The sequence below is a fragment of the Falco naumanni genome, chromosome 13 (genome assembly GCF_017639655.2).
Source record: "Falco naumanni isolate bFalNau1 chromosome 13, bFalNau1.pat, whole genome shotgun sequence".
In the NCBI taxonomy this organism is placed as follows: Eukaryota; Metazoa; Chordata; class Aves; order Falconiformes; family Falconidae; genus Falco; species Falco naumanni.
The window spans coordinates 27,443,759-27,456,700 of NC_054066.1; the positions used below are offsets into that span (position 1 = coordinate 27,443,759).

General features: G+C 41.2%; 1 protein-coding gene across 2 annotated transcripts in view; it reads left to right on the forward strand.

Annotated features, from left to right (window-relative positions):
* PPM1L (protein phosphatase, Mg2+/Mn2+ dependent 1L) overlaps positions 1-12,942 on the forward strand; it is a 108,599-nt gene that overhangs the window by 74,504 nt on the left and 21,153 nt on the right. For both annotated transcript variants that reach the window (XM_040612961.1, XM_040612962.1), the window contains exon 2: positions 710-884. In XM_040612961.1, coding sequence (XP_040468895.1) covers positions 710-884 — 175 coding nt within the window. The remainder of the gene's footprint in view (positions 1-709; positions 885-12,942) is intronic.

Consider the following 12,942-nt stretch of genomic DNA (forward strand, 5'->3'; position numbering starts at 1 on the left):
GAGAGCTGTTCAGCGGTGGCAGGGATCCTGGGGCACTCACACCTCTCCAGAGGCAGATGCTCTTATTAGTTACCACCATTTATGTTTTTGCACAAAGGTCCATAACATCGGTACAACCATGCCACCTTGTGTTAATTTCTGTTCCCTTATGGCCTGGAGCAGTCAGAGAAAAAAATGTAAAAGAATCTTCTGTGTGTGTATGCATGTGTGTATATGTATGTAATTTTTTAATGCTGTTAAACGTTCGCTTCTATCTCCCTGTCTAAGCCTGGGTTTGTATCAATAGCAGGTGAAGTGATTCCACTCTTTCAGTTTGTACTTTAAAATTTAGAATAAAAACATTATATTTCATGATTATATTTTCAAAATATGTTAATAAGTTGAGCTGTTGTGGTATGTATGTGTCTAGTCCAGCATAGGTAACTCCTTCTGAACTGCCATAGATTCCCTGCTGAAGAGTGCATTATGCCTCAGCTTAGAGGAATTTGGTCCATTATATCCCTGACTCCTTGGAAGTTTTGGGTGGGCAGGGGTCATTTTGGCAGAGAAATGACCTGTGGATTTTGCACCATGGAGTTAGTAGCATTGAGTATTTTATTGTGAGGAGTTACGTTGGAGAATGCTTTAAATTTAAAAAAAAATACTATGGACATGTGTTAATCTTTTCAAAAGACAATATTAGTTAAACTTTTACCTCTTTTGTACATAGTCGGCAGCAGAATACGTGAAGTCCCGCCTGCCTGAAGTCCTAAAACAACATCTTCAGGACTACGAGAAGGACAAGGAGAACAGTGTGCTGTCTTACCAAACCATCCTGGAACAGCAGATTTTATCAATTGATCGAGAAATGCTGGAAAAACTGACTGTATCCTATGATGAAGCAGGTATATTTTGTGTTTCTTTCTAAATTACATTTTACTGAAAAAGAATTGCTCGCTTTCAGTCTTTCTCCTGAATACTAGTGCTTGTGCTGGCAAATTGAACTTTGTCCTCAAAGGTATGAAGTGACTCAGTGAAACATTTCTTTTTCCTAAAATCAAGTTGAGATAGAAAATTTTCCACATCAGTGATTGAATACTAACTATCTGAAAGGACAGTTATTTTTCTAACAGCACTTTGTCCTTTGCAATGCACTGATGTTGACTGATGTAGCTGTGTCTCTTTATTGTCTCTGCAAGTGGTGCGACCTGGTTTCTGTGATTTTCTCCTTCATTGCTAACTTATTTTTGGGCTTACTTAGTTGAGAGTGTACTGGATAGTCACAGAATTTGATTTTTAAATGTGACGTTATGCACGTGAATACCCAAAACTACTTAATTTGTTGAGCGTTGGAGGCATTTTAACAGTGCAGTTACAGGGGGGTTCAGTTTTGTTATTCACCTCTTAATAATTTGAAGGTTTTCTTAATTATAGCTAATACTACTTACTAGCATTTTGTTAAAGTAGTTAGAAGTTTCTTCTAGCTTTTAGATCCTTCACAGAGTTGTCTTGGTGCGTGATCTTCACAGTTACAGAGGAAAAAATGAGTTGCTCTTCATGTTTTCTGCTGATCTTCCAAACTAGATACCCATATATGCTATACGCCTACTCCCCTGAATCTTCCCAAGTTTCTCAGTGTGTAGATAAATTGAAATTAATGAGGCAACCTTGCAAAGAAGGAATCGAACAAAAAGAAGAATTCATTATTTTACCACTGAATTAGTATTCACGGTAATGAGCGGACTGGCAATGCATATGGAAGTCTGTCTGGACGAGCTGTGTGTTTCTGCTCCAGGTGTGTGCATGTGTGGCTCACTGCACTCTCCCCAGTAGCACATCTCTCAGCATCCATTTCTTAGCTCTGTCTGAAAGATGTTGCTGTGTTTCTCCGCTTTAACCACATGTGGCTGAGAGCTGCAACACACCACTTCCTTTCATCTGCAGCCCTACCAACCAGCCTCAAGCAGCCTTGTCATAGAAAAGGAGAGTTTATACTTAGTATGTCCCCATTTGAGGGTTTTTCTTAATCCCTGGTGGCATTTTCTTGTTCTGTTATTCCCCTGACTGTACCTGGCACTGTGGTGGCCTTGGGGAGCTGTGCTGAGCTGTGTTCCAGGCAGAAGCCTCAAATTTGTAACTGGGTTTTTCACATTGTCTAGATCATGTTTTCCAGACAGCAGCCCAAATGGATCACTCTTTTGTTTGGTTAGGTGGTACCCTGCTAAAATTGCCATCATCTGAGTTTCTCATCAGTAGTCCAGCTCTGGAAAACCAAGCACTGACAAGCTGGTGTTATTTTGTCCTATTACTTTGTACTCAGGCTGCAGTGCCCTGAAGTACTTTAAATGCTCAGACTGCTTATCAACTTCGTTCAGACTTCTACTCAGACTCCCACTCACTAGCAATGTGATTCTCTTAAGCTACTTTGATCTCAAACGCACTCGAGCAACTTAAAATGCCATTTGCAGACTGCGCATTCTGGGTACTTACAGGGCTGTGAGCTTTAGTAACTTCAAGTAATTACAGTGCTCTATTACTATATCAATTATATTCATGCACTCACCCAATAAATAAGCCTGATTCTCTTAAACTGCTTTGATGGCGGATGCTCTCGAGTCCCGTACAGTGCCATTTGCAGACAACATGTCACGTACTTCAGGATGTCAGAGTCATATGAGTTCCCAAAAGGAGAACTGAATTAAAATGAGGGTGCAGGATACTTTTTTTAATCACTTATGGCCTGTTTTTAATGATGCATTAAAAATAAGCTTCAAAAATCATTGCTTTCTGTTTCTTCTGTTTATCTTTTTTAATGCAGAATTTACCAATCCAGTGACTCAAGTAAATATTTTTCTCTGGTTCAGTCACTTCATCTTTCCAGTCATTTTGATTGATAGAAGTTTTTTAAGGAGAAAATGTAGTAGAGGAAATTACCAAATCCTGTCAGAAGAAAAAGAAAGTATTTTCCTTTATTGAAAACTCTGTGTTTGTAAGAGAAAGCAAAGATTAAAACTGCTTGAAACACACATTTGGGGATTTATATCATGCTACAAAACAGTCATGTAGAAATGAGAAACTACAGAACTAACTAGTTTAGAAAAGTCCCAGCATTCAGAACGAACAGAGAGCGCAGCTTAGTGTAAATAATAAGCCAAAATTTTGGCTGCCCAATCAGGTAGAGACATCTGTAGAGATTAAAACACAGAGATGGAACCTGCTCGTCATTCTAATCATGCCACTTGTTTACAACAAAAGCAGGAATGGTGCTACCTGCTTTTGAAGTAAGATCTGATTGTGAGCAAAGCACAGAAAATGGGCAGTTAAATATAATTGCAGCAGCTGTCTGTGATCCAGAGTGCTCCAGCTATTCAGCGCTCAAGCAGTTGTGTTGGTGACATTTTTCTTTTTATTAGTGTTTTTCCATACCAAAGTCTATTCAGTGAGAAGATCAAGCTGCTGTTCTTACATACATAATGAAGAAAGCAATCTTTAAAAATCAAAATTGTGAAAACAAAAGTGCTTGTGATGTGAAGGGAAAATACAGCTTTGACTGGTTGGGGACTATGTGTGACATGAGCAAAACCCGGTTTAATTTCTGTAATCATGAGCAGTTGGAGTTCTGCTATGTGTCAGCCAGGGAAATTAAAAAGTTATGAGTTTAAGGTATGTGGTACAAGGGGTCAGTGGCTGGCTGTAGCAGGGTGCTGTGTGGAGGGGAGCACTTCCCCAGCAAAGGAGCAGACTTTTTTCCATCCAGAAGCCTTTCCCGTCCCTCTTGGAAGGGCTGTTTTCCAAGGGTTCACAGAGTGCTCACCCCCAGCTGACTCCTTTCACCCCGGGGTTGTGTCCCAAAATGGGTAGAATTCAGCTACATCCATTTGTCAGAATGAAACAGAACTGCACTAGAATGGCTTGGGTTTCTGGTACAATTTTGCATGTTAATTTGGCCTTTCTAGTAGCATGCAATATTAATAATGTGCAGCTTCAGTGGGCTCAACATCCTAATGACTTTTTGTAAATCTTTCCCTTTAGGAAATCAGTGTATCAGAGGTACCAAATAAAATGAGTTCATCTAAAAATAATCAAATGTTGACAAGATTTTTAGTAAAGTTTGACGAGGGAAGCTTTATAAAATGAAAGCAGGCCAAAAGTGACAGACGGGTACGAATCCTCTCATAATCTTTAAATCCTTTAGTGTAAAAAGTGGCATTCTTGCCTAGCTACGGCTGGGTTAATTTTGTGCAAGAACATTTTTTCCCACTGAAGCTTTGTTGGATATTAATCCTATTCCTTCGCTTTATAGCATCTCTAAACAGCTGGAGTAGTCGGTGACTACTCTGTACAAATACAAATTTGGGATATTTAAAAGCGCTTTGGCATTTAACTCTGGTGTGGCAGGTAGCGAAAGCCTGCTAGGAGATTCTGGTGGTGGTTTTGTGCTGTCAATAGGTTTTTCTTTAATGGATGGCTCCTCTCCCCCAGAGTCCTGTAGAAATTGAATTTCATTATTGTGCGACAAAAAAGATTAATTTCATTTTTTCCTGCCATGAAGCAGTCATGAAAGATATTTAGGCACTGTATCCACAGCCACATGTCAGCTCCAAACATGTTTTCTTAGCTAATATTTGCCAGGGTGCCCAGCATTTCCTGGAGCACGCTGCAAGGAAAATGGGTGGCTGCTCCTCCTCACATCTTCCCAGGGGGACGGAAAGCTCACACCTGCCCTGACCCTGCGCACCTCTCCCTATAGCTGTGGTTTGTGTTAGAGTTCATTTGTAAAATTTAGCTACAGTTGATGTGCACCATTGCTTGCAACGCTCGCTGTTACTACCATAGTGTTTCTTAAAGCGAGGTTTTTATGCTAGCAGTCCGTGTCCCAAATCGCCTGAATACTCCAATTTTAGCAACAGAATTTATTTTCTGCTGAGATAAAATGTGGTGATTGGTGCTACAACACATTGCGCTTTGTCTCTGATGAGATGGGGTTTGTAGTCCGCCTTCCCCAGCAATGCCTGGTGCTGTGCTCTCCCTGGGAATCACACATTCCTGCAAAGCAGATGATGCAGCGTCCTCCTATCCTCATTCCTGGCCTGATTTAGTATATAATAATTTGATAAGGAATTAAATCAACTCCTCTTATTCAACTTGTATGTCTGTGCTTCACAGAAGGCTGAGTCTGGTTTCACTAGTAGTTGCAGCTGTGAAAACTGGCTCTGAGTAAATCCAAGGCTCAGACCTTCATTCTGACTTCAGGACTGCAACCCAGCGTAGATCCAGTCCTGTGGGCATTTGCTGTTGCTGGCAAAAGTACAGAAAGGCAAAAATATCCAGGATTAAACTTCAGCCCAAGAGGCTGGCAAATCCATCTGCTTCACACAAGCATCGGTGCTAGTGTGGTCATGCTGGGAAAAGGTTAACTTTAATCATCAAAGGGCCAATGATGCTCCTTTTTCAATTACAGTGCTCCCGTTCTAGCAGTGCAGGCAGGTGTTTTCCCCCGGAGAAAGTGACTACAAGGAGAAAATGAGAAAATTAAGGCAGTAAAATTGCATCAAAATATATCCTACAATTTGAAATAATAAATACTCTTCTGGGGGAAAACCTTTTTTCCCACTGCAAAGAGCTTTAGCAGGTAAAGTCATCGTTATGCTACATCACAGGGAAGATCAAGCAAGTTGTCTTTGCTGTGATGTTTATCCCAAGGTGGCTCGTGCTCAGCAGTAACCCATTAAAAATGCAGAAAGAAATCTGTTGGGTTTGTTATGTCCTTCTTCAAAACATAAAAAAAAATAATTGTCTTACAATGCACACTTGTGCTTGGACCATGCTTGTGGTATGTGTTTGACTGGTCCTTTTCATGGAGGGCTTGGTCGTTGGGGAAATACGGGAACACACTTTCAGTAGTGCTGACTTTTCAGGTGTTGAAATCCTTGTCCTGACAAGGAGGCTTGGGAATATTTCTTTTCCAGTCTTGGCTACAGCCATTACCAGTAAAGCAGAGTATGGGCTTGCTGTGCTGACAGCACTGGGAAGAGCAGACATCCGTAATCTGACAGTTACACAGTGATAATGGTCCTACAAGAACATGTAATACTGCCAAAAATGAAGTGACCTGAGCTTAAAAAATGGTTGAAAAGCATTATGTACTTTTTTAGGAGGGATTTAAAGAGCAGGAAGGAGTGTCATACACTAAACATGATAAAAACAACAGTTGCAAAGGCAGTGGGTTGCATGGAATATGAAAGAACAAAACTAGGGGAGCGGGAAGGAGACAGCAAGCAAGAGAAGGGCCAGGGACTATGTCTTTTTCTGAAGAAAAGGATAATTATAGGAGATGATGTGTTTCTATTATCTCGAGAGATGCTACTGGGTAGGATTTGTGTGTGCTGTAGTGAGCGCCCCTTGACAGGGGTTTAGCAATCCAGTACATTTATTTTCTGATGTGTTGCAAACACCTCGACACAGCAGATGTGTAACTAACAGCACTCAGATGTGTTGGGCAACATTTATTGCTGTGCCAGAGGCTTCCTTCTGACAAGCAGAAAACGAGAGTGGCCTGCAGGCCACCACGGGTGGCTGCTTTCTCTCCAGCTCAGGTTTGATTTTTAAATTTTTTTTAGCTATTTGGTCTCAAAAACATGATCTAAACCAACTCCCTTCTCTGAGTCTTGGTCACTGCAGTGAGAACTTGATGTTGTGCTTTTTCCAGATAATACAGTAGAAGTTTTACCCTTTATAGCCAGATGATTACTGCTGAATTTATTTAATCTCTGCCTTATGCTCCACGCTTTCTTTGGATTATTTTATTTCTTTTACACGTTAAAGGTATAGCTAAAACTTGGTCACTGTGAAACAGTGCTCTTCTTCTGCAGAGGGCCAGTACCTGCAGCAGAACTCACAGGGCAGACATCGAGGGCAGAGTTAGCCTCTTCTACCTTTTGATACCTGCATTAAAGACATCAGTTCTGGCAACTTCTCTAGAGCTCTTCAGTAGTCATTGGAAGGAGAATGGTGTTTCTAGGGTGATTAATGGATTTATTTTAAGCATGTGCTTTAGTATGTGAAGAGTCGTATCCTAAATGTGCCTGCTCTTTTCTGTTGGCTTTGAATTAGCTTGTTGTTCACAGGTAAAATACAGGGAAGCAGCTCTAGTGAGGAGCTGAACGCCAGCCTCAGTGTCTCTGTATGTGAACACATAAACCCATTTAAACTACATTTCAGGTTGTAGCTTCAATGCAAACTGTGTGACTCGTGAATTTCCTGCGTTGTGGTCTTCCAGCTTTCTGGTATATTGGCAATGTTTATAAACAACAGACATATATTTAAGCCAGCCCAAGCATGTTGTATTCTTTTGCTCCATTAAAATAAATTTTTATTATTCCTGTAATTGTAGCCTTTCAGCAGAAGCTCAGAGCAGAAGTAGCACTTTGACAGGTGCCTACTTGCCTGTGAAATATTCTTCACTTCCTCATCAATTTTTGAAGTAGGTATTTAGCTATTTCCATTTGTCAGCTAGCAGTTGCTTTTCCAGAACTGATATAAATCCTAACAATACTTAGTTTGGAGTATTTAGTAAATCTATTTATAGATTTGGTAAACCAAAAAAAAAATTTTTTTTTTCTATTTGGTGAAACCTCTGTGCAGTGTAGGTCCAATGGTGACTCTGCAGGGCTGTGTCAGTAAGTTAGGGAATTTTTTATTAATCACATGAAGTGTTCTGTTCTCACTCAAGTATATGTAACTATTTTTAGTCTTACTGTATAAATGCCATGTATTCTTTACTTTGGTGTTTATACATTTGAAGCAATTAAAAAAAATAATTTTGCGATTACCAAAGTCCTGCAGAAAGAGAAGAAACCAATACAGCCCTGCAGAGTGCTGAGATTCAGAAGTGTAATAGAAAATGGTTTATAAACCATGTAATGGTTTTAATACCAATTATCACTAACTGACCTTTTTCTTTCTGTGTACTTATCGATTAAGTCTGGAAAGCATCTTTAAAATGCATAAACTTATTTTTTTGGTGGTTACTTAGTTTAACCATAACCTGAGATAGAATCAGTTCTGGTTTGTGCCCAGTGGAAGGGTGGTTTGATGTCTCTTGCATTCGGGAAAGGTTCTTCTCCAGCCTTTTAAAGATTTTTTTCAGGGACACTGCATTATCACCACCTGGTTACCATCTTCCCTGTTTGTATCTTTGGCCTAATGAAGTAAGCTCTGGGGAATTAAAACCATTATTTGAGATTTATTTTGCATAAGTTTTTGTTAGATTTCATTTGAAAACCTATAGATTCAGTTGATGTGCACCGTTGCTTGAGATAGTCGCTGTCAGTACTGTAGTGTTCTTCCTGAATTCTAGACGCACGTGTTGCATGAATAGATAAACATGAGCACGGATTTATTTCATTTTTGTATCCTTTATTAAACAGATATCAGACACAGATAGCATTTGAAGACACAGCTTGCTGCAAATTCAGTGTAGGCAGAGAGGATATCTGTTCCAGGCCTCTGGAAGAAAGCCATCCATCTCAGTGGGGGTTTGTCACCTGCTGATGGATGCAGAGATAGATGCCTGAAGGGTCTTGTGAGTAGCCATGAAAGCAGCAAAGTTTGTTCTGCCTACAAACCTGGCAGACCATTTGGAGATCCTTATTAAATTTTCCTGCATCATTACCCGGACAAGTATAAGCAGCATTGCTGTAGCAGGGTGGAGCGGCACAAAATCATCACCGGCTGCACCTTTGCAAGACTATTCATTTCACCCCACAGTTGCTTGGATTTTAGTATTGAAATGAGTAATTTCACTCTTGCTGCTCCTAGTATTGCCATATTGTGTACAAAAAGCTAATATTTGCTTTCTTTTGAGAACATTTTAATATGAAAATCGTTGGAAGAAAATACAGCATAACATCAAGAACACGCACATGCACAGGGATTTATGGTGTAAGGGTGGGCGCTGCTGTGTTTCTGGAGATCACTTGCGCTCTTGCACACATCTTTGTGTCATCTGTCCTTGTGCTCTCCGCATTTGCAGCAGCGTTCAGCTCATGCTAAGCCCTGCTTTGCATGCACAACTGCATTGCACGCCACAATCAATCACTGTTAGCCTTTTCCATTATTTCCCAGTGTTTGAATTATACATGGGGAGATGTAGGAGGAAAAAGGAGCAAGAACAAAAGGCGGCTTTCTGTTCTCAAGTGAAGCTTTATTTAAAACCCTATCCATAATCTGTAACAACCCATTAAGGTAAAGAAGTTGGTCATGAACAAGCAAAAACTAGCTCTTCCTCATGCTGTAATACCTAACAGTGGCAGTTGCTGAGTTTTGGCAATACTGTTGCTTTTTGCTCCCTCTCTGTGCATCTTTTCCATCAGCTCTGGGATGACAGGCTGCAGCCACCGTCTGCCAGGGGCTTGAGCCTGTCTTTGGAAAGGTGTCAGCCTGGGCTCCAGCTGCCTGTTGGTTTTGCTGATCTCATACAAAAGTTCACCCCACAGCGTGCTGTTTCACTCAGCCGTGTGCCGGGCGGATGATTTCCAAGGTGACAGCTCTGCCCCCAGAAAATGGATGTTTGGCGGATGGAGGGGTTTTGCATTTGCAAATGACCAAAGTAGGTTTTGATTTGGAGAAGTGGAAGACACAACCAGAAAATACAGAAAGAAAAAAGTATGGTCCAAGGTGACTTTTGGAGGGGTGTTGGAAGATGGTTAGCCCCTGTGTTTGATTAACCTGAAAAGGGGAAAAGTCACCAGTTTGATTAAAGCTGCCACCCTTGCTCAGGCCAACCAGCCTCAATTTACAGCTCTGGAAAATCTGCATCACAGAATTTTGTGTGTTGGATAGTGGAGGGGATGGGAACAGAGTAAGGATCTTGAATTAGATCACACACCTCTTTAATTGTGTGTAATTCTGGTGTGTTGTCGCTCCCCACCCCTTTTATTCCTCCTCGACTCGCTTCCACTTTTCAGCCAGTGCAGGAAATACAAAGTAAGATTGCAATCCTTTTGGACGGGGTACATGTTTGTGTTTGTAATTCTGTGATAACACCTTGGGCACCGAATAAATAACTCCTAAATACCGCCTTGCTGTACAGCTCTGCCTGTATACTAATAAGTTCCTTATTTGTTCAGGAGTTAAGGTGAGTGATCCATCATATAAGTGCTTCAGGGCCAGCTGGAGAGCGCAGCAGATATTTACAGTGGTCCCCCGTGAAATTAGCTGCAACCTGATAGACGGTCCTGCTGCTGAGGGTGCTGGTCCTTTGTAAAACCTGACTCCAGGAGACAAGGGATAATGCAGTTGTCGTAAAAACCATTTGTCGGATACGATTGCCAGCCACGACGGGGGGTTTTGAACAGTCCTGTTAAGGCTGAGTGATGCAGGGATGCACGCAGCATCTATAAGTTAGCTGTTAGTTGCACTGTTTGTGAAGGATTTGCTAATTATGTGTTTTGAGTTCAGTTCAGTGCCTGCCTGCTGACACCTTATTTATAGCTGCTGCTTTGGCTCTGGTATTTATGGCTTAGGCACCTCAGGGAAGTGCAGGGCAGTTCCTGGGGTTCAAATGAAATTTTGCAGCCTTGATCCTTCAGGCAGAACTGGGATAAAGCCAGAGATGTCACAGGGCTTGGCACAAATTGCATGCTTTTAATTATTTTGGTGAGGGGGGAGGGGTCCAAGTAGGATTTTCATTTTGCTTTTACTTTTTCCCTGTGATTACAGGCCTCATTACAGTTGAACATCACTAATAAAAGCCTGTTGACCATCTAGCATAACATTTTCTAACTAGATAAGGTCAGTCATCCTCTTAGCGGCTTCATGGGGCAGCGTGTGGAGCAGTGGCATTGCTGACCCTATTGCTGACGCTTGGAATCTCCGAGCATCGAGCCTCGGCTGTCCCTGCGCTGCCACCAGCAAACTTCTGCTTGGCCCAAAGCGTGGGGTGGATCCTGCAGCAGGTCGGTACCCAACTGACTCACTCAAAAGCCTTTAGTGTCATAAACTTCACGTCTTTAATATCTTTGGCACTGTGATTGTGGAGGGGTTTATTTGTCTGAAATTACTAAGAGGATGAATCCTTTTATTTCCACCACCACGACCACCACCCCCACACCCCCCCGTGCAATCACTTTTGCAAACTGTGTTTTACATTGAAATTTGATATCGTTCCATAATGGGAAATGCAAAGCTGTAGAAGATTTCTAATGGATCTGTAGAAGATCTGTCTTACAGATCACAGAATTTGGGACACATCTTAATGAAGCAGACTACACACATCTCACTGTAAAACTTTTAGTAGCTTTCATTTGTTTGTAAACTTTTATCCAGCTCTTCCTTAGAAAAGTTTATGTATTGTTATTTTGAAGGAATACCCTCATGTTTCCCAATGAAAAGTGTACAACTTCTTCCTGAATGCCCCAGGTTCATGTGAGCAGCTTTTGTTAACCGAGGCGGGTATTATTCTGGGCTTGGAAGGGTTGTGATATCCTCTGGCTCCCCTTCTGCTGGCCATTTGACCCTACAGAAATCCACCGCTTTGTTCCAAAATCGCTCAGCACAGTTGCTGAGCTAAACGAAACCAAGCTAGTTACTGCCTTGGGTCAGAGTAGCTCGGATCTCCTAGGAAAGCCTCCGGTTCAAAGGAGAGAAATAGAAATTGCCCCTAAATTTTAGCTCTGCTGTAGAGGTCTAGGAATTGGGGAAAACATGTTCAGCAACAGATTGGAGGAGGGCGGGGGAATAGGTATAATTCCTATTTGAAAGCAGCAACTTCTGGGTTTAGTTTATACGACCTGTGCTTTTCAGCAAGGGAATGCTGCGTGCTTGCCATGGTCTGAGCGGGGGGCTGCGCGTTGTCTGCTCCGTGTGACATCTCTAAACCTCGCGCTGAGCTAGACCCATCCTCTTGTTGCTCAGCTTATGTAGCAGCTGGTTGGAGCTGTTGTTGAGATTTCTTTTCCTCTTGCATACAGACCATAGTGTAGGCATTTTTTTCTTGTTGTGTCGCTGCAACACTGCACAGGAGGCTCAACTACTGCAGAATGCCCAAGCCCGTCTGCAAAGGAGTTTGCACATGTGGTTTTCTGCACTTTAATTATCCTGGTGGCATATGGAAATTTCTAACCAGAAAAAAATAAACTGTTTTCAACATATTTCTACTTCTAGCATATGCAATGGCTGAGTGGGTTGTTCAGGTGAAACTACATATGGGAGTGATGCCAAGAAATCGACGTTTGAATTGAAATGGAGATTCCCTTTGTATTAAGATTATTTTTCACATGGACAAGAAATTAATCAAGTGGCACTAGGATAGCACAAAGGTGGGAGCACTCACCATTTCCGCTGCAGTATTGATGAGGCAATGTCAGAGCAGTCTGGAAGATGGAGAGGCTGCCCAAAAGGCTTTCCACTTTTCAGTAATTAACTTTTGCTACCTGACGCATGAAACTTCCTTCCAGCTCATTTTCCTACCTGGAAAACACTCTTAGCCATTTTTTATATAGCTGAGTCAGAACATCTGCATGAACCTGTTAGTCTGTAAGTGTATCCCAAATATGATGAATACAATATGATTAATGGTAAACAAGATTGAGTTGTATATACATACTCACTGATTAGACAGGAAAATAGGATCTAACCAGAAATACAATATGGTTCTCTGCATCAAATACAAAATCTTAAAATACAGCCAGGTAGGAATTGTTTCATGATGAAAATTAAGCTATGATCTTACCAAGATGTGAAGCAATTTCTACGTATTTGTAAGAATCCAATGTTTCTTTTAATCTATGTTAAAAGTAGGAGATCTTTTAATTTTAGAGCGGAAAAAAGCATTATGTTGAGATGATTAACGAATTATGAGACCTTGAGTTTTCAGAATGGTTATTTTTAGGTTCGTGCTTTACAGAACTGACTTTTGCAGAAGAATTTTGTTGACTGAAAGAAGGGGCAAGCGCAGCTCAT